At 42.8% G+C, this 21,678-nt stretch overlaps 1 protein-coding gene across 2 annotated transcripts in view; it reads right to left on the bottom strand.

Moving 5' to 3' along the window:
* LOC111847786 (cytosolic sulfotransferase 3-like) overlaps positions 1–21,678 on the bottom strand; it is a 50,954-nt gene that overhangs the window by 1,676 nt on the left and 27,600 nt on the right. Inside the window, exons 1-7 of one of the 2 annotated variants that reach the window (XM_023819300.2) lie at positions 7,564–7,843; positions 4,553–4,688; positions 3,297–3,425; positions 2,954–3,054; positions 2,743–2,869; positions 2,446–2,543; positions 2,099–2,273 (exon numbers count right to left, since the gene is read on the bottom strand). In XM_023819300.2, coding sequence (XP_023675068.1) covers positions 2,099–2,273; positions 2,446–2,543; positions 2,743–2,869; positions 2,954–3,054; positions 3,297–3,425; positions 4,553–4,688 — 766 coding nt within the window. In that variant the 5' untranslated portion in view covers positions 7,564–7,843. Of the gene's footprint in view, positions 1–2,098; positions 2,274–2,445; positions 2,544–2,742; positions 2,870–2,953; positions 3,055–3,296; positions 3,426–4,552; positions 4,689–7,563; positions 7,844–21,678 lie in introns of those variants that run through there. The other variant, XM_023819301.2, reaches the window with a different exon arrangement.

Here is a 21,678-nt window from a genome sequence, read left to right as displayed (position 1 = left end):
AGGCCACATTTAATAATGAATTATAAACATGTCATGGACTGGTACTTTGAGGCCCCTTATAATTGCTGAATGAGCCGACAAAATTCCCAGTTCTCCAGTACAGAAAATGGTTCAATGCAATAATCTGCATTATTTCAGCAGTTATGTCTTTAGCTCTGGTGCTTTTTGAATTAACTTTAGATATTGAACAAGTTTAAATATTGGTTGCCAATATTCGTATATTAACCAATATATCGTGTATCTCTACATACGGTTTGTTTCATCTTGATAAAGCCAATATTCAATACTAAGGCTAATGCTAATAATAATAATGATAGTAGTAATAATAATGATGTGGAGAAATATATCGTTCAAGAACTGCAACAGAAAATCACAATCTCGATTCTGAATGAAAAAAAAAATCCTGATTCGTATTTTATCCAGAATTGTGCACCCCAAAACTAAGGTGCACTGCATGCTTTTCACAAATTTTTTTCTTTCACAAATTATTTGAATGAATAATTTTATTGTCATTGCACATGTGCCATTGACACTGCACATTGCAACAAGAATAAGTTTGCTACTTTCTTACGTAGTAAGAAGTAAAAATAGAACAAGTAAAATAACAATAAAATAACATAACTTTTATTTAGTACTAAATAAAAAAGTGGTAAATAAAAAGGCAGAACCAGAGCCAATTCAATTTGGCAAAATAGTAATCAAGTAATTAACCACAGTATAAGGCAGTATGTACAGTGTAAACAGTACAAAGAGAAAGGCAGCCACTGCCATGAGCCATAGTAAAGAGCAAGTCTGGCAGTAGTAAATAGTGCAAACAGATCATGTGTGCAACAGTACATAACCAAAACAGTAAGGGGGGTCAGGCCATTTATGGTGGGAGCTTGATGAGTTGATTCATGACCTTTATACAGTAGCTCTGGGGAAAATGCTATTTCTCAGCTTGGTGGTGCGAATATTTAAGGTCTTACAATGCCTGCCAGACTGAAGAAGTGCGAACAATTGGGTAACGATGGTCTCGTGCAGATCATACTGGAATAATAGGCTGTTTTTACCTCAAAAATGTAGGCGAAAGTAAGTGAAAGTAAAAATTGCGACAAATTAAAATATTCAAGTAAAGTACAACTCCAGAAGTGAAACTGTACCTTGCTAATTAACACCTTTGGGCAGCAATCATACATACTAACAGATTCTGACCAATCACACACTATTAAGTGTGAAAAGCAGATGGTGTCACAGATATGAGCAGAATATGCATTCAATGAGAGGGAAGACATGGAGATAAAGACCACTGTATCCGGTAAGTGTTTTTTCAGTGTATTGAACAATTTAAGCAAATAGCTCAATTACGCATTTCAGTCAGAAAACTTCAGTCTTATTTTCCTGGTCTCCTATCCAGGGCTGGTTAACCCATTAGGTGAAACAGGCGGATGCAGGGCACAGACCATCTGAGACAAAGTGAAACTGGCTTGTTCGCACCCCTAGAAGTACTCACACACTCTGTGGTGCCAGTGCAAAGCAGCTATATCTCCTTTTCCACTCCACTGGTGCCAGTGCTGGTACTGGGGCTGGTGCTTGGCCGGTGCTGAAGTTGGGAACCAGCAAGAGCGGGCCTGCATTTCCACGGACTTGAGAGCCCAGTGGGAACCGGGTGACAACACTGCGCCCACGTCACAAACCACGTCCACTACAGCGTGGTGCTTCATTCAGACCAGTAAAGGTTTGTTGCCGGTTCGGAGCCGATTTTGTGGCACTGGCACCATTTTTTTTTCTGTGGAAAAATGTGGCACTGGTTCCAAATTGGGGATCGGCACCGGCACCTTTGCAGTGGAAAAGGGGTAAATGTGATGTGAGGTACCATCTTCTGAGTTATTTAATGTATCCTTTCAGTCCCACATCTTTTTTCGGTTATGTTACTTGAAAAATGTTAATTATGTGTTTCCTTCAAAGCAGCTATTATTTCTTTACTCCCATCATGCACATTTATTTTGGCATAGGCAGTAGCAGTGGGTGGGGCCACATGGGCTCTGCTTCCTCTCTCTAATCCTAAGCCTCATCCCTCTCATATAACCTGTCATCAGGATCGTCAACAACCACCCACCTTTTCGCATGAATGGTGAAATTTTGAAATCCATGACAACATCGGTGGAGTAGTTGGCCATTTTATTCTTCTTCATGGTGTCGAATGCCACCTCTTTTATCACGTGATCTTTCTCCTCCTGCGTTGGTGAGATGTTCAGAAAGGAGCAGATCTTCTCTATCTCCTGGGCCGTGTCCTAAGAAACACAGCAGTCTGAGTTTAGAATGACGGTGCAATACAACAACCTAATCTGTGTTACTTAGCGGTTCATATTCACTGCACCTGCCTTTGTTACTGACATTTGCATTATTCAATTAGTCTGTTGCAGGATTACAGCGCAACTTCCGTGGCTATTTCCAGATCCTCACCTCAATGAGGTCTTCGTAGAACATGTAGTGGATGTTGGCGTATGTCTGCTTTTTCTCCCACCATCCTTTCACATGGTCGTACCATGAGCCAAACACCACTGGGACAGTAGGGTGAAAAGAGAGTGTTGCGATGCATGTCACATGACCAATAGAACTCCCCGTATTTTAATAATGAAATGGTTTGGGTACATTGATGCTACTCTATTGACCCACTCTTTCTTACACGTCTTGGACAGCTGCATACTCGAGTCATGGTCCTGCACAATCCCGCGCATAATTTCCCCCACATCTACTCACATTTTCCCTCCTGAAACCTCTGCAGATAACTGGGCCAGTCTCCAGGTTCTGGCTCCACCATGTTCATGCGGTCAAAGTGAAAGTAGGACACAACATTGTCTTTTGCGTTACGGGCCACATAAATGATCTGTGTGAAGAAAAACACAAACAAATTTGACTTCAGGTTGGCTGTGTTATGGGATCATCAGCCATAAAATGTATATAGTTGTACCTTGCAATTTTGTTCCCAGAAGGACTTGGGCACGAACTGAACAGGATAATGAGTTTTGATGATGCGAGGAACCAAAGTCATCTGTTCCACTGATTCTATACCTGTGTTCAAACGGGCCACACTTCTACTAGGTAAACTGTACACATACTATATTTCATGCTTATTTTAAAAACCATTACAAATTCCAGTTGAAACCAATATTCCCATAGTACATGATCTGCATGCAATAAAATAACAGCAAAGATCATGTGTGTCGGCTTCTGACAGAATCAGACTTCAGCCTGTTGCTTCATTAAAGCTGGTTTTTACGGTGGATTTTGAAGATGGCTTTTTGCTCTCTCACCCGAATGTACATTTGGGATGCAGAGCTCAAGGAAAGGAACTCTGTCATATATGGGAACGGAGGTCTGGCGGCCAGGATCAGACTTTCCAAAGTACAGCAGGTCCAAAATCTGGGAAACCCAGGTTGTACCTAAGTGAGAGAAGCGAGGGTCGTAATAAACTCAGTCATACGCTGTATCCAGCTGACCATGATGACATACAGCCATAGGTGACCCCCAGGGGGTGCAAAATGCGAGAACCCATCTAGATAAATAAATTAGTAAAAAAATACTAAATACATTTACAATAAATTAATACACACGGATATAACTAACACAAGCCACATTATCAAAAAGGACTTTAAAATATGATTTATTTCTATGGAACTTGAACTATGTTCAAACAGCATGTTCATCTGACCAGAAGGGGGTGCAATTTCCATCCATCCATCCATCCATTGTCCAACCCGCTTATCCTACTCCTTGAAATGGAAACACGACTTCGGCATGTACAGAAAAACAATCGACGCGACTTGTTGTTTTAAAGTGCATAGCACACAGAAAAATATGCTTTGACTATGTGAGAGTCAGTAGTGTGTGCTTTCACTTGTAAGTGTGTGCAATTTTCAGTGTACTATGTGAAGGATTTTGGTTTCATATATGTTTATGCATGTTTTCACATATGTATATGCATGGTAATTCTGAATATAATCCCTAACGGCCCCTCATACAGAAAACGTTCCACGTGGAAATGCAATGCACGAGGTATTGCTTTTCAGTGAGTGTCGTCGTAAGGAGAACGTCTGGTGGAGAGAGTCTGAACGATGGTTTTGCAATGAAAAGCCAAACCATCATTCAGTTGCATCTTATGTAACTACCATCTAGAAAAACAATTAGAAGGGTTTACATTTCACACAATTACAACAATTACAGCTGGCGTGTAGTGGTTATGGCCATATCCTGGGTATAGTGTGGCCGTCATTTCATCGATTAGATCTTAAGCGATTGTCCCAGCAGTATTTCCGCGACCTCTACCTCTTGTGCGTTTCATTTCCACATGGAACGGCTTCTTTGTGTCGCGCACTGTAAAACGGTACGTCGTGTCGATTGTTCTTCCGTGCATGACGAAGTCGTGTTTGAATTTCAAGGTGGCACGAATTCCTCTCCACAGCAATTGCACAACCTGTAACTCTGGTAAAACCGTCTAAGCATACATTATATTGTGAACACCACCGCACTCTTGACAAAAAGACAGGCAGGTGTAGACTAACTAACATACCTGCTTTAGGATAGGTTGCAATCATAATGTCATCAGATCTGGCCTTGAAATTTTGCACTTGGTCCCAGCTATCAGTGAAATAGTGAGCCATGGACACACCGTGAAAATCAAACAACTCTGGGCGACTCAGTTCCATCTGAGGGAAGGACATTTCAATAAGAAATTATTTAATAATTACTAATAAAATATATATCATATTAATTGGTCAAAATATAGCCTATCTCATGACGTTGGTCGCCATATATTTATTTATCCTTCTGCAGGGTTCCCAACTTCGGTCAGCTGACCGCAGTGTCTACACACATGCACACGTATGGGGCGCCGTTTGTAAAGTTACGAAACATTTTTTTACTTGCCACTTTTTCAACATTTAGTGCAATTTTCTGACATTTAGCTAGAAGTCAATGGTGTTGTGGATCATCATATTTTTTGCTGTGTAGATTATTTGCACAATTGTTCATCATATGTAAATATAAATGGTATGTCTATATATAAATATTAAATGTAAATGTCAAATATAAATGTTAAATGTAAACGTAAATATAAAAGTTAAATGTAAATATTAAAGTTAAATGTAAATATAAATGTTAAATATAAATGTTAAATGTTAACTTATATCTAAATGTTAAATGTAAAAGTTAAATGTAAATATAAATCTAAATGTTAAATGTAAATGTTAAATATAAATATAAATGTTAAATGTTAAATGTAAATGTTAAATATAAATATAAATGTTAAATATAAATGTTAACTTATTTCTAAATGTTAAATGTAAATGTAAATCTAAATGTTAAATGTAAATGTTAAATATAAATGTTAAATGTAGACTCTAAATGTTGAGAACATATGCAAATTCGCCACGCTATCTGCATAGAAATGGGCGGTAACAAAACGGCAGGTCCAATCGCGAGGACCGTAATCCATTGAGATTATCGTCACTGCTACGCGTCACTCGTTCGCATGTCGGTAAATACTGACGCGCGATATGTTTCATGTGATGTGTTTTCACTTTTAAGGAAAGTGAAACTGTAAGGTGTGTCCCCCCCTCGAATGACTTTTCCAGGGTGGGGGGTGCTTCTTCATTACATATGGTGTCCAGACAGGTATGCAGCTGGACACCCTAAATGAGGGATCATACTTAAAAGAAATCTGACCCTCACAAATGAATTTGAATTCTTGTCCAGCTCAGAGAGGAAGGGGGTCATGGTTACACATACAGCAGGCCTGATGGGGTAACACGTCTTTCACACATTTCTTATGGTCTGTATGAACCCACAGTGTATCATCACAGGCAACACTTGCAAGGTCTTTAGCATATAACCAGAATTCAGCTAGCAAGAGCTAAAAATCACTGAGCAGCTCAGCAGAATGTGCCAAACCAGCCCCGTTATAGCTTGTTGGGTTATTAACTGAACGGGTAGAACAAAAAACAGTATATTTCCTTGCTGCTTACTTCCGTTTTCTGTTTGCCAGATGAACATCACTAAACACATCACATGAAACATATCGCACGTTCGCGCGTCAGTATTTACCGACATGCGAACGAGCGATGCGTAGCAGTGATGATAATCTCAATGGATTACGGTCCTCGCGATTGGACCTGCCGTTTTGCAAGCGATTTCTTGCCATTTCCGAACAAAATGTTCAGCAGCAGCATCTTACGAACTGCCGCCATCAGCTAAAGCATGGCGGGAAATATTTAAGGCCAATTTATACGATACTACTGATACCCTTCTCGTCCCATTAAACATTCATAATTTATCGATGTTGCTCCCGGCTGTGAAGCAACGCCATGTAATGCAGCGTTCTATAGCATCTAAGTGAGCCGAATTCGCCATATTGTCCTCAATCGCCCCTAACCTGCAACCACTTAGCGGGCTAATTTCGTCGTTACCGCCCATTTCTATGCAGATAGCGTGGCGAATTTGCATATGTTCTCAACATTTAGAGTCTACATTTAACATTTATATTTAACCTTTATCATTTAACATTTACATTTACATTTAACATTTAGATATAAGTTAACATTTATATTTAACATTTACATTTATATTTAACATTTACATTTATATTTACATTTAACTTTTACATTTAACATTTAGATTTATATTTACATTTAACTTTTACATTTAACATTTACATATAAGTTAACATTTAACATTTATATTTAACATTTATATTTACATTTAACTTTAATATTTACATTTAACTTTTATATTTAGGTTTACATTTGACATTTATATTTGACATTTACATTTAATATTTATATATAGACATACCATTTATATTTACATATGATGAACAATTGTGCAAATAATCTACACAGCAAAAAATATGATGATCCACAACACCATTGACTTCTAGCTAAATGTCAGAAAATTGCACTAAATGTTGAAAAAGTGGCAAGTACAAAAATGTTTCGTAACTTTACAAACGGCGCCCCATACACACGCTTTTACATGTATGTAACAGTTGTATGGCCTTGTAAATATATAGTATGTAAGGATTGCAAACTGCCCCAACCCTTTTGATGTAGGCAACTCTAACTTAAAAATGGAATAATATAGATTTGCCGTAAGATGTCTAGCGTGTGATTCCGAAAACGTGAGTGTCACGCCAGATGCGTGAGAGTTGGCAACCCTGCCTCAGGATAGTTTTGCATTTTTAATAATCTCTTCATTCCATCAGATTTCTGTACCCACCCATTCACCCGTAAATTTTCTGCAACCGCTTATATTCTATTCAGGGTTACGGGGAGATTTCGGTACCGTAACTTGTAAATAGTGATGTATTATTCAGATACATACATTAAAAATATCTTCAACCAATTACAGCATTTTTGGACAATACGGTGCAAAAACAAAAACAAAATTCCACGATTACTATATCTGTAAAAATACACAAATGCTTCAGCGCTATAGTTAAAACGTTGCATAATTCGATTATTATATAGAGTACGACTTCGGCTAAAAACATTTTACAGTTATATCAAATGAACAAATAATACTCACAGTACTGTTAAAAATGACCTCCGAGGCTTGTAGAAAAGTGAAAGAGCAGCTGCCTCGCCTCTGTATGAACTCTCTCAATCTCGCTTTCTTTCTTCCTGAAGTTAAGAATTAACTGCTGAACTTTAGCCTTGAGCGTTTTCCGCAAACACGTTCAGACATAGGGATATACTAGTTTTAAACTACAAGCTAAGAAGTTAAAACCTCGACTGAATACATGCAAATCTACAGTATGTCTTGTTCGGTGCTATGCAAATCCATCGAATTCTGTGACCCTAGAGGCGCTGCTGCACACGTTCGCGAGGTTCCCGTTCACGTGCACGAGCTATCTACGCATTTTACGCTATACAATTTAACTGCATGTTCTTGCAAAATATATAGGAGGCTACGAAAGTGGATATTTCTGAGCTCCGAAATGCGTCGGCATTTCGGATAAACGGAGAAATTAGACACAGCACTGTCTAATTTCCCCGTTTATTCGCTTTTATTTAACTCTATCTAACGCTTTATTTTATTTTGTTTTTAAGTTATCTCCGCTTTACAATGCCTGTATGGGAAATTTCAAAGACATAACTGTGAAAAACAACACGATAGTTCTGCTTCTCAGTTTCATCATCTTACTTTATGCTACATTATAACTGCTGTCTATCACTTTCTGATACTTACACAACTCTTGCCAAATCGGCTGATGCAGCCAATTTTGTTATGCACCGTATTCTGTATTGTAGTGCACTACATTTACTGTCACAATTAAATATAGTGTCGCCACCCATCTTGTATAATGCGGGATCGTTTCGTACTGGAACTGGAATAAAATGCTCCTTACCGTATTTTATACTGGACGATCCCGTATTAAAACGGACGGGTGGCAAGCCTATTTTCAAGTGTCAGTAAATGTAAGAATGCTGTATATGATGAGACAACAGCTGTCTGAAGTGTATAAACTCGACGAACATGTCTTTTTAAAGACCCAATCAGCACATTGTTGCCTGAGCATGAATGGTACATTGTTGCTTGTCCTGTAGCCACACTTGGGTCACAAAATCTGATGACAGCGGTGTTATTGACAGAGAGAACCTGAATACCCAAGATATGTAATATTTCCAGGATTACAATTTCTATTTGCACCTGAAGTGTTTTTGATTGCCAAGTCCTTGTTTTTCCCTTGTTGCTTTGGGGTCACAAGGTTTGGTGGCTGCTATCAAATATCGTGACCCCTCTGCTGAAGGTGGTTGGTGCAACCCAATCACGTAATCTTTCTCATATCATCATGTACAATGATGACAAGTCACCCAAAGTGTTTTTGAATGCAGAGTCCCTGATTTTTCCTCAGTTGCGTTGGGGTCACAAGATTTGGTGGCTGCTATTTGATAGCTGTCCGACATCAACGTCAGAAAGGAGGCGTGTTTCTGACGGGAAGTGAGGTTTTTATCCGAGTTCTGACTTGCTGTGACGTATATCATGACAACTTCCGCTATTGGAGGAACAGCGGGAAAATAAAAATGGATTTATAACCTACGTTCCTTTGTCTATCTGTACAGAACACTTTGGTAGCCTGGTCAGATAAATTCCCAAATGTGACTTTATTGTTAGGTGGGGACATTTACAATATTTTGGATAGCAATATGGAATAATGGCTTCCTGGTCAGCCAAACAACCAATTCTAGTCTTAAAGCCTCTATGAATAGGTTTATAGTCTTGTTGATACCTATAGACTAAAGTATCCTAATAATAGATCATTTACTTGGAGCAAAAAAACTGTCATGCCCCGCATTCCGTTCCCCTCGTTCTCTCTATTACACGTCTAGTCTTAGGTTTTTCCCCTTCTCAGATGAAGGATGCAGGTTGTTGGGGTGCTGCCTGCTTGTTGAGACGTATGGTATTGATGGTTACTCGCTCTCTAATTCAGCTGCCAAGCACTTTAACACTTGATTGTGTCACCAAGTATATCTGCCTTGTGTTAGGCCGGTCTTGCATCAGACTAACATGTGCTTGAGGGTTGCTGGAGCTGTACACAGAGGACCAGCTGGATCCCCTCACAGCCAGAGATTTAGGAGAGAAGACAGGACATTGTATGTGTCAAAAATCCACTTAGGAACTGAACTAAGGCAGGAACTTAAATACTGAGGGATAACAAGAATAATGCAGGACAGGCGAGAACAATTAACATGGGCTTGTAAAACAGGCAACAGGTGAAACCAATATAACTAAATCATGAACTCAAACTAGGAAACAGAATCTAACACTAAGGGAATAACAGGCAGGTAAAACACGACGACGGGCACAAAGCAAGAAACCAAAACCAAATACAAATCACAAAACACAAGAACTAGAATACTTATACAAATGAAACACTAGGGAACAACATCTACAAAAATAGAGACGGCAGGATTTGAACATATAGCTGAGGGGCTTATAGGTAGCCACACACTCAGCTCATTGAGCCATGCAGCCAGCTGCCAGACTGAACTTGCAGCGGCGTGAGCTTCGTTCAGGGTGCTGATACCCTGCAGACTGTGGGGGTTCTCCTGCCACTGGGTTTCACTTGACTGATTTAACCTACTTCTAAAGAAGTACTGGTCGTTGCAAGGCCCCTTGCTGAGCTCATTAAGGCACTTCTTTCTGCCTTGATGGATCTTAAGACCCTCCTCTGATGTTAGCTTCGACCAGCCACAGATGCATCTCTGCAGCTTTTGTTCTGCCGGTGCTGATGATCCGTCAATTTCAGTTCTAGACGTCTAGTTCTTTGTCAATCTCTTTCCTTGGTCTGTTCACGTGTAGTCCGTCTGTGAGTCATCAAGCACCCCCGCTCTCGCAGACTGTATGCTTTGATTTGAAAATTTCTTAGCAATGGTGGGTGTATCCAGGAACGCTGACTAGCAGTGGGTCGTGCTAGCATGTGTCACTAGTCCGTGCCAGCCCCAGTGGGGTCTGTTCCCTCCTGTCAGCAGTCTCTCCAGGCCGTCACCTGGTCTTTCTCTGGTTGTCAGCTGCCCTTCCACATCGGTCACTAGTTCATTCCAGGTATTCATGTTTAAAAGATGACATAGACTGTTTATAAGAAGTGTACACACCCCTGTTAAAATGGCAGGTTTTTGTGATATAAAAAATGAGACAGCAGCAGAGAGGCTACAACGGGATCTGGATTTAATTAGTGACTGGGCTGATACCTGGCAGATGAAATTTAACACAGATAAATGTAAGGTACTCCATGTAGGGAGCAGAAATATAAAGTACAGATATTTTGTGGGTTCCACTGAAATAAAGGTAGCTGATTATGAGAAAGATCTCGGTGTGTATGTTGATGCTTCCATGTCTCATTCTCGCCAGTGTGGGGAAGCAATAAAAAAGGCCAATAGAATGTTGGGTTATATCTCTAGGTGTGTGGAGTTTAAGTCAAGGGAGGTGATGTTACATTTATATAATTCCTTGGTAAGACCCCACCTAGAATATTGTGTGCAGGTTTGGTCACCATACCTTAAGAAGGACATTGCTGCCTTAGAAAAGGTGCAACGGAGGGCTACAAGAATGATTCCTGGTCTTAGAGGAATGTCTTATGAGGAGAGGTTAGCTGAGCTTAATCTGTTCAGCCTCGCGCAAAGGAGACTAAGGGGGGACATGATCCAGGTATATAAGATTCTAATGGGTTTGGATGCTGTTCAGCCAAATGGCTATTTCAATATTAGTTTAAATACTAGAACTCGTGGCCATAAGTGGAAATTAGCGGGAGAACATTTTAAAACAAATTTGAGGAAGCACTTCTTTACACAGCGTGTAGTTAGAGTATGGAATAGTCTTCCTGCTAGTGTAACGGAAGCTAAAACCCTGGGTTCCTTTAAATCAGAGCTAGATAAGATTTTAACAACTCTGAGCTATTAGTTAAGTTCTCCCCAAACGAGCTTGATGGGCCGAATGGCCCCCTCTCGTTTGTAAATTTCTTATGTTCTTATGAGACCATGATAAATCATTTCAAAAATCTACAACCTGTACGATTCAATTGAAAAACAAACAAATCTGTTAGGGGAAAAAAATAAGATTATACAGTACATTGGTAGCAATGGCGACTGCTCTAAGACTACAGGGGGAAGCTCCGCTTCCTCTAATATGTCAGAAAATAAATATTTATGTATGCACGGTCGTATTTATATTGGTTTTAATAAAATTGCACTAGAACAAGCTTAACTTCATGACGAGTTCATTCAGAATCAGCTATTTATTGTAGATTGCTTGATACGATTTTCTTCTCATACATTTCCGTGCAGCACATTGCATTAAATCCTCGATCCTGAAGTGCAGCTTCACTGGACCTCTATGGCTCGGCACAGAAGAGCTTTTTTCACTGCAGAAAAGCTGGACGGTTATTGCATAAATGCACCAAAATAGAGCTGGGCGATTCATGACTCATCCGGGTGAATAACCCGGATCCGTTAAATAACTCATGAGTCACGAATCTGAGGTCTCCATTAACCTGAATCCATCGAGTCCTAACTACCCCATGACTAAACTATAAAGCCCATCACGTACATACCTCTTATAATCATTTCAAACTCATTACAAGATCAATACAGCTATAGTAGCAAGTATAGCTGCTACAACTTCATGCGCACCTGGATCACACACAGCCATGAGTGAATTAGCTCCCTCTACAGCCGGAATCATGCAGCTGTTTCGGAACCGCTCACCCAAGCGGGTTAGCGCACCCGGATCACTCACAGCCATGAGTGAATCCGCCGGTTTGCTCCCTCTACAGCCGGAATCATGCAGCCGGTTCGGAACCACTGTTGCCAACTCCTCAGCAAGGAAAGTCGCTATTGGTTGTCCCAAAAGTCGCTAGACTTCGCTAGAAGTCGCTAAATGACGCCATCGCCTAATTTGCATAATGTGCATGTAATTATAATGGACGCTGTAGGAGAGAGGAATAATGTCCTGTGAGAGACAAGGTGGTTAAAAACACCCTAAATACGTTTGGAACTACAAATGAACTTTCTTCTGTCGATTCTTGTTTCTTGTTTTATATCCGGGCTTGGGACCGGCAAAAGTGACCCCAAAGAGACACTGAGTTACTTATTCTTGAAAACTGTCATTTAACTGTTTACTTGGTGGAGTTTTTGGCAATAAGCCAGGACATTAATAACACTGGTCAACAGTGAAAAAAAGGTCTAATTTTTTATAGCTGATCTAGGATAATTTTAATGAAATTTTTCTGAAATCCAAAAATCACATTGGTTTTGCGCTACCAGGTCAACTTTTTGATCTATTGTCGAAATTAGATAAACTGATGCCATGCAAAGCATTACGTAAACTACATTGTGTGCGTGCGTGTGTGTTTCTCATTTATAGGCCTATACTTAAAATTTTGTTGCTGCATATTACAAATATTGTTATTTAGAGTTTCAAAGTTAATGAGATGGCATCATTAAGAAGATCTTGCAGAAATAAGCCTGATGTCTTTTGTTACATTTGCGGCGAATACACTCTTGTTCATAACAGGAAACCAATCACAAGTTTCGTAAAGCGTGCATACCTTGCTTATTTCAGTATGGCACTAGGTGACCAAGACAAAGCTTGGGCACCACACATGGTATGCAAAAACTGCACTGAGTATCTGCGTCAGTGGACCAAGGGTCATAAGAGTTGTCTGAAGTTTGGAATACCCATGGTCTGGAGGGAGCCGAGAAACCATGGCACTGATTGCTACTTTTGCGCTATTGATGTGACTGGGATAAACAGAAAAAACCGGAACAACCTGACATATCCTGATCTTGAATCAGCACGTCGTCCTGTAGCTCATTGCGATGAAATCCCAATACCTGTCTTTGGAGAACTTCCTGTAATTAGCGACCAAGACTCTCCCAGTGTTGAAGAAGATGAAGAAGAATATGTGGTTGATGAAAGCGGTGCGCCAAAGCTTTTCTCTCAAATGGAGCTTAATGATCTAGTTCGTGATCTCAGCTTGTCAAAATCATCTGTCGAACTATTAGCATCCAGATTAAAGGACAAAAACTTACTCTCAGACAGCGTTCGCATCACATTCTACCGCAACAGACATCAAGACTACCTATGTTATTTCTCTCAAGAGAAGGATTTGGTGTACTGTTCAGATATTGCACAACTTCTACACAAGCTTGGAGTGCCACAATACGAACCCACAGATTGGAGACTGTTCATTGACAGCAGCAAGTGATCACTGAAATGTGTTTTGCTGCACAATGGCAACCTCTATGCCTCTGTACCCCTCGCACACTCGACTACACTGAAGGAGAAGTATGAAGCAGTGAAGTACGTTTTGGAGAAAATTTGCTATGATCAGCATCACTGGTATATTTGTGTTGACTTAAAGATGGTGAACTTTTTGTTGGGACAGCAGTCGGGCTTTACCAAGTACCGCTGCTTCCTTTGCATGTGGGACAGTAGGGACAGAACTCATCATTACATACAGAAGGACTGGCCTGAATGGGAGGAATTGGTGCCTTGCAGAGCAAAGAACGTCATCAACAACCCTCTGGTGGACAGAGATAAGATACTCTTCCCACCACTGCACATCAAACTTGGTTTGATTAAGCAGTTCACCAAAGCATTGGACAAAGCTGGTGGCTGCTTCATTTACTTGTGCCAGGCTTTTCCAGGATTGACCATTGAGAAGTTAAAGGCTGGCATCTTTGACGGTCCTCAAATCCGTCAGCTCATCACAGATCCTCAGTTCGAAAAGTCAATGAACGAAGTGGAGCTGGAAGCGTGGAAGGCTTTTGTTATGGTTGTGAAAAACTTTCTGGGCAACAATAAGGCCCCTAACTACGCGGAACTTGTCACGAATATGTTGACTGCTTTCAGGAACCTCGGATGCAACATGAGCATCAAGATGCATTACTTATACTCACATATGGATCGTTTTCCGGAAAATCTTGGATCTATGAGTGATGAACAGGGCGAGCGTTTCCATCAGGAGATGAAGGAGATGGAGAACAGGTACCAAGGTCGGTGGGATGCAGTAATGATGGCGGACTACTGTTGGAATCTGACTAGAGACATCCCTGCCGCTGGACATTCCAGAACTTCAAGGAAAAGGAAATTTAAGCCCCAAGTTTTGAACAGTGATGATTGAACATACAATTTGCATATATAAAGTTAATTTTGTGGTAAATTAAAATTTTTCGAGACAGAAAATCGCACTATTTTAAAATCAAATTAGCTGAAAAACCTGACCTGATCTACAAAAACTGATGCCATATTCGTGTTCTGTGGGCCAGAAATATGTTAAATCAGCAGAAATATATTAGACAACTCACAAAAAAAATTTTTTGTAACCCATTGTAATAATAAATCTGGGATCAGCCAGTGGTGGCTTCGCGCATGCGCGAATCATTTGCAGTCTGGACTCTGGACGCGGAAGAGTGAACATGTCCTGCAGCTGCTCTGACTGCAGCTGGGTGGGGCTGCTGCGTGAGGACTGCCTGCCTGTGAATGCTTTGGGACGGTAGGGGAGCCCACGGTAGCACTCGCTGCTCGGTGAGAAGAGTAAGAACGATACGTGCGTCCACGTCAGAGTCTCCAAAAGTTTCCCTACAATACTTCTATATTGACTATTGTGGGATTCAATAGAATTATAAAGAACATACAATGAATAAAGGAAAAGGAGAATATAGCTTAAAGCAGGGCATGATGAAAAGGAGGGGGGGGGTTCATTATGAAAAATGCAGTTAACTGAAATGAGAACTGACTGGCGCCGGCAGGGCAGGGGGACCTAATCGGGACCGATAGAGGGAGCGACAGAGAACGTCAGCGGCCCTTAAGTATCTGTAGTCTTCCACAAGGACAAGTACTAACCGACTAACTAGAGCAAATGTCAAACATGTGGTTGTCACGTAGACGGAAGGTACCGAGACAGGGGGGGGGGATGCCCAAAGGGCTTTAAAAGGGATACAGCTGATACATATGGCAGAGCCTCCTGCTGTACATGCTGAATGTATGTCAGATGGTCGCTCCCTGATTATAATCAGTCAAGAGAATAAACCGGTGATTTGCAGCTTCTCCCCGTGTCAGCGGTGAATCTTTTCTCATCCACGGGCCCGGTGTAGACGGCGTACTCCAACACTATAGACATGTGTTATTCTTAGTTTTCAGTTGCACATGTTGCTTGTTTACTCCAATTGGTATTTTAATATTTAACATTTAATTTTTAGCCTATATGCTCAGCAATTTGCACATTTTGCATTTTTCTTCCATTTGCTGTTCTTATATTTAACACGTTTGTTAGGTTAAAAGTAATTTGCACATTTGTTATGCTAAAAGTAATTTGCACATTTTGCATTTGCATTATTTTAGAATTTTATTCTTGGCCAACTTCTGATTTGCACAGTTAGCAGTTTTTCTCCATTTGTTTAGTGTTTTTATATTTAACATTTATTTTTTTGCCTTTTGGCTATAAGCAATTACTACATTTTACATTTTTCTTTCATTTGCAGCTTTTATTTGACATTTCATTCTTAGGCAATGTTCTAAGTAATTTGCACATTTTGCATTTTTGTTCCATTTGTTGTCATGTTGTCATGTGTGTTTACATTTTGTATGATTCCTTTTTGGTGTGTGCCACTTGAAAATAAATATTTGCCAATAGGCTAATAGTAGCCTTGTCTTAATACTTTGTCATTTATTTCGAAGTGCATTCATTCTCATCACAAGCCACGTATACTTTCTTCTATGAAAAACAAACGTTTCGGCTGGCGATTTGGCAATACTGACTCAAGTGACTCAAGTGAGTCGCACACCCGGATCAGTTTAGTGAGTGACTCAGAGGGAGCCGAATCCCAAAAAGGAACAGAATATTACAGCTCTACACCAAAATCATCACTTCCAGGGAAGCTCAGCGTCTCTGGGAATGAATGGAGCAGTGGGCGGGCCAGGACGCTGGGCTGCTGCATGATGATTGGAGGAGCTGTCTAAAGGGCGAGATGGCATTTAGGGGGCATGATGAGAGTCGTGAATCAGCAAATAAGGGGAATTACAGGGAATTTACAGAAACATTAGCTAAATATGACTCTGTCTTGGCCACACAATTTCAGTCATCAGCTGTGTTTTCTGGTATGTCCCACTCAATCCAAAATGACTTGATCTCTGCTCTCGCAGCCACTCATCCAGCTCGAACCTCCTGTCCCTGCCCTGTAGGACCAAGCTCCGAACCTGGGGGGACAGAGCCTTCTCCATCGCTGCCCCCACCCTTTGGAACTCACTGCCCAAATCCCTCCGCGACTGCTCTGATCTCCCTACTTTTAAGAAAGAACTCAAAACTCACCTGTTTAAAATTGCTTTTAATGTTTGATTTTATGTTATAAATTGTGTGCTATTTTATTCTATTGTGTTGTGAAGCGTCTTTGAGTGTCTTGAAAAGCGCTTTATAAATAAAATGTATTATTATTATTATTATTACTGTTTCTGATAATATCAAAGGTGAAATTCAGACTGCTCCTTTTTTTGCATGGCAGGTGGAGGAAGCAACTGACTGTGCGCGAAAACCTCCGGCAGCTCGTCAACGGGGTGACGGAGAAGCGGCTCCAGCCGCTCGCCCTCTCTGAGGCAACCCCGCCTCAACCGACCTGCCCCAGTCGGAGAAAAAAGAAGAGGCGCAAGGGGAAAGGACCGGAGGAGACCCCGACCGTTTACCTGAGGGCTTGCTCTCTCCGTTTTGCCTCTCTCCCCGCTGAATATCGGGAGGAGCCCCTCCCGACACAGAAGCCAGCGGGGATCTCTGCAGCTGCGCAGCTGCCGTCACCAGCAGCCTCCATATTCCAGGGTGGCCACCTGGAATATGAGGGGATCAGGGCCGTCTGGGATGTTATTCCCCAGATCCCCAAGGCCCTTAAAGGGGCAGCGCCTGCAAACCCAGCGCCACTCCAGACGCCCATTTTGGACCTGCCTGCTCCGGACTTGCCAGCAGCACCGGCTACTACTGCCGCCGCATTGCCCACGGCAACGCCTGCTGCTGCTGCCGCAGCTGTGCCAGCGGCACCGCCTGTCCTGCCTGACCCGCCTGTCCTGCCCGTCCAGCCTGATCTGCCTGTTTCGCCGGCGCCACCTGCCCTGTCCGTCCTGCTTCGTCCGGCGGCTGCCGTACTGCTCAGTGAGGTTCCTGCTGGAGCAGTGACTGCTGCGGCACCCCCTGCTGGCCGCACGCCCGTGGTACCTGTTGCGGCACCCCCTGCTGGCCGCGTGCTGGCGGTGCCCGCCGTGGCACCCCCTGCTGGCCACGTGCTGGCGGTGCCCGCCGTGGCACCCCCTGCTGGCCGCGTGATGGCGGAGCCCGCCGAGGCGCCCCCTGTTGGCCACGTAATGGTGGTGACCGCCGAGGCGCCCCCTGCTGGCCACGTGTCGGCGGCGCTTGCTGAGGTGCCCCCTGCTGGCCACGTGATGGTCGCGCCCGCTGAGGTGCCCCCTGCTGGCCGCACGCCTGAGATGCCTGCAGAGGCGTCCCCTGTTGGCCACACGTCCTCTCTGCCCGCGGCCCTGCCCGGGGCCGCTGTTCCTGTCCTGCCTGCGGCCCTGCCCGAGGCCGCCGCTCTGCCCGTCCAGCCCTGCTCATCGGTCCAGCCTGCTCCGGACCTGCCTGTTCCTGACCCGCCTGTTCCCGTCCTGCCCGCAGCTCCAGCTGCACCGCTTTCTGCAGCTGCCACCGCTCTGCCTGCGGTACTGTCCGAGGTGGCCGCGGATGCGCCCCCTGCTGGCCGTGTGATGGCGGCGCCCGCCGCGGCTCCCCCTGCTGGCCGGGAACTGAGGGTGCCCGCTGCAGTTCCGCACGGCCGAGGCACCTACCGTGGCGCCCCCTCCTGATCTGCCTGTCTCGCCTGTCCTGCCGGCGCCTGATCTGCCCGGCTCTCCCTTCCAGCCAGTCCTGTCCCCGGCTCCGGCTGCACCGCCTACGGCCGCGCCTGCTGCCTCATCAGAGGCCCTGCCTCTAGTTCCCCCAGCCCTAATGACTCCCAAGGCCGATGCCCCCCGGGACCCTGCTTTTCAGTGTCCCGCAAGGGACGAGGACACAGGTGTCGGTCCCGGCTCCCGCCCGCCCTGCCCCCTGGCTCACCCGTTCGGCCCCTGGCTGTGGCTCGGTGGCTGCCTGCGGGTCCTGCGGCGCCAGGACCCGCAGGATTAATCAGGTGAACGGTGTAGGAATTACAACAGTTTGTATATGTGCCTCCCACTTTTTAAGGGACCAAAAGTAATGGGACAAATTAGCTGCTCAGCTGTTCCATGGCCAGGTGTGTGTTATTCCCTCATTATCTTATTTACAAGGAGCAGATAAAAGGTCTAGAGTTCATTTCAAGTGTGCTACTTGCATTTGGAATCTGTTGCTGTCAACTCTCAATATGAGATCCAAAGAGCTGTCACTATCACCTGATTTGTATGTAAATACCCTCAAATTAAAGCTGAAAGTCTGCAGTTAAAGCCCATCTTGTTTGTTTCATTTCAAATCTATTGTGCAGGTGGTGTATAGAGCCAAAAAGATTAGAATTGTGTCAATGTCCCAATATTTATGGACCTGACTGTAGTGGGGTCAAAAAATAGTGCAAATCGATATCTGATAATTTTCAATCTTCTTTTGGGGGATGGGAGGGCAGTGGTTGTATCCTTGTTACCCTTTTCACCCCTAATGAGTTTGCATCCCTGTGGGCTTCACTAAAGTGGTCTGGAATATAGCTCTGCATGGTTCAGGACCCAGGCCTTTAACTTAAGGTCTCTCTCAGGTTCTCCAGTTATATGTCAGGCTCTACAAATGGGAGGAACTGCGAATGGCTTTGGAAGGCAGACCTGGCTGAAGCAGTGCAGTGCTCCGTTTGAGTAGGTTCTGCACTCAGTTGTGATATGCAGGACCTGGCTGAGTTCTCCTCTCACCACTTCTGTTTAAAAGTGTGCTGTGGAGCAGCATCTCACTGGATTCAGGGCCAGTGTGAAAAACTGAACTCAAATCACTTTAGATCTATAAATGGGTAAAAAGGTCAATCTATACACAGTGTAAGTGACCCAACAACAGGGGCATAGCACAAAATTATGGGCCCTATACACGAGCAGTGTCACTGCCCCCCCCCCCCCCCCCCCGACCTGGTCACAGTGTATAGCAGTTAACAATACTGAAAGTGCCCATTAATCTAGGCTAGGCTACAACAAAGCATTAAAATACAGTTTTAGTTCTGTAACCATACATTAACCAATTTCTTTATGGCCTAATAAATTATAATCATACAAGACTACACTTGTCATATTTTATTTGCAGAACGATTAAAACAAGACAATGGTTTACTTAAGAGCTAGTAACCTCCTCTGCATTCACTCACTTTAATTACATCATCCTCTATCACATCTTCTCTATCTACCTGGACAGACCCCTCTACAAGCATGAAGCATGTGACAGACATTAGCAGGCAATTCCAATATAATGGATGTGATATAACATAAGCAAGCATATTATCTCAATTAATTATTTTCCCTCAATTTTCATATAACCATTTGCATCATAAAAACATTTATGACATTTTATTGGATTTATGGATTATCCTGACAAAAAACGTTCACTTATAAAAAGGCCTCTTATTTTAATTATAGCCAAACATACGGTAACACAAAACATGTTTTTAATGTTGCTAAACACATTACAATCTAAATAGCTAAAAGTGGTTTGCTTTCATTTTAAATTATAAGCTCACTGTGAGGCCGCGTGTATGGAACCGTCCTCACTATTTTAAGGGGACAGTGGCATTTTACCACAATAATGAATTGTTTTGGTATCTTTCTCCCAAGGTTTTTGTTTGCAGGATCGGCAAAGGTGGAAGCAGATGGGCGCGCACATATGGAACCTACGTAGAGTCTTTATTTATATGTATTGCCCTTTTGTCCCTTGTGGTAGGGTGGTACCCTTATATCCAGAGGGGAATGGTAGCTCCCAATTAGAGGGGCGGGGACAAGGGTTTATAAGATGGTGGAAGGGTTAGTTTCTTTTTTTTTGGGGCCCAGCTACTTGTGTGCTCTTGGAGTGGGAGGTCCTTAGGTGTGTGTGGACTAGAGGCCACAGTTCAGTTTGGTGTACTTGTTTTTCTTGATTGTTTGATAGTTATTTGTATTAGTTTTCCTTTGTTGTTTTCTTTATTTTTTCTCTTGTTTTTGGAGCATTTTTTGGGAGAAGCCAAAACATGAGCTGATGCCTAAATAAATCACCAATCCCAATTTTTTTTTTGGATGTTTTGTTGTCTTTGCCCGACCCTGAGACCTCTCGACACCTTACCCCACGACACTCACCTTGTCAAGTCATAGTATCAGAGGATGAGGGGTTGGTTGCTGCACTACTTTCTGTGACAGTTTCTGAAACTAAGTTCCATATGTTTTGCAAGTTAAGCTTTGCTACTAGATAAATCTGCTAGCCTATCCATTGTTAGTCTATATCAGGGGTGCCCACACTTTTTCGGTTTGTGAGCTACTTTTAAATTGAGCAGGTCAAAAAGATCTACCTACATAAAAAATGCTACTGTAGCTTCTGGCTCCGCAGGAAGGACAAGCATTGGGGGAAGCAGGGATCTTAGGGCCAGCTGCAGGGGGCGGTAGGGAGACGTCCCTATCGCTGCTCCACCACCCAGAGATGTTCGGGATTAAAGGAGCGAAACATCGGTGAAGGATGGCTCCTGGCTGATGACCCTGCAGCTGGCAGAAGGACACTGTCGGAGGTGCGCCAGGCAGAGATGCCAAGCAGGTGGTTTCAACTACCTGTGTTAATGTCGATAAGTGTGTGTGTACACAATATATACACATACATAGACACACACACTGATTATTAGGGCTGGTAGGATTATTCGACGTAACCGACGATGTCGATTGTAAAAATGCGTCGACATGTAAATCTACGTAAATGTTTTGTAACTGCAATGCAATGATAAGCTAGACGTATTGTAAGGTAAAGTACTTTATCCCCTCGGGAGCACGTTAATGCTGTCCTTTTAAGAATCGCGCAATAAAACAGTCTGCTAATAAACTTTACTGTCCACCTGATCTCTTCGCCACTACAATATTTTATTTAGGCTATTGGACCTGTGGCATGGTTTTCATTTACAATACAAAGTTATTCTATTTATTCCGGCTGGCTAG

The sequence above is a fragment of the Paramormyrops kingsleyae genome, chromosome 6 (assembly GCF_048594095.1).
Source record: "Paramormyrops kingsleyae isolate MSU_618 chromosome 6, PKINGS_0.4, whole genome shotgun sequence".
Lineage (NCBI taxonomy): Eukaryota > Metazoa > Chordata > Actinopteri > Osteoglossiformes > Mormyridae > Paramormyrops > Paramormyrops kingsleyae.
The sequence above is the reverse complement of the archived record's forward strand: the minus strand, read 5'-3'. Positions and strand labels throughout refer to the sequence as shown.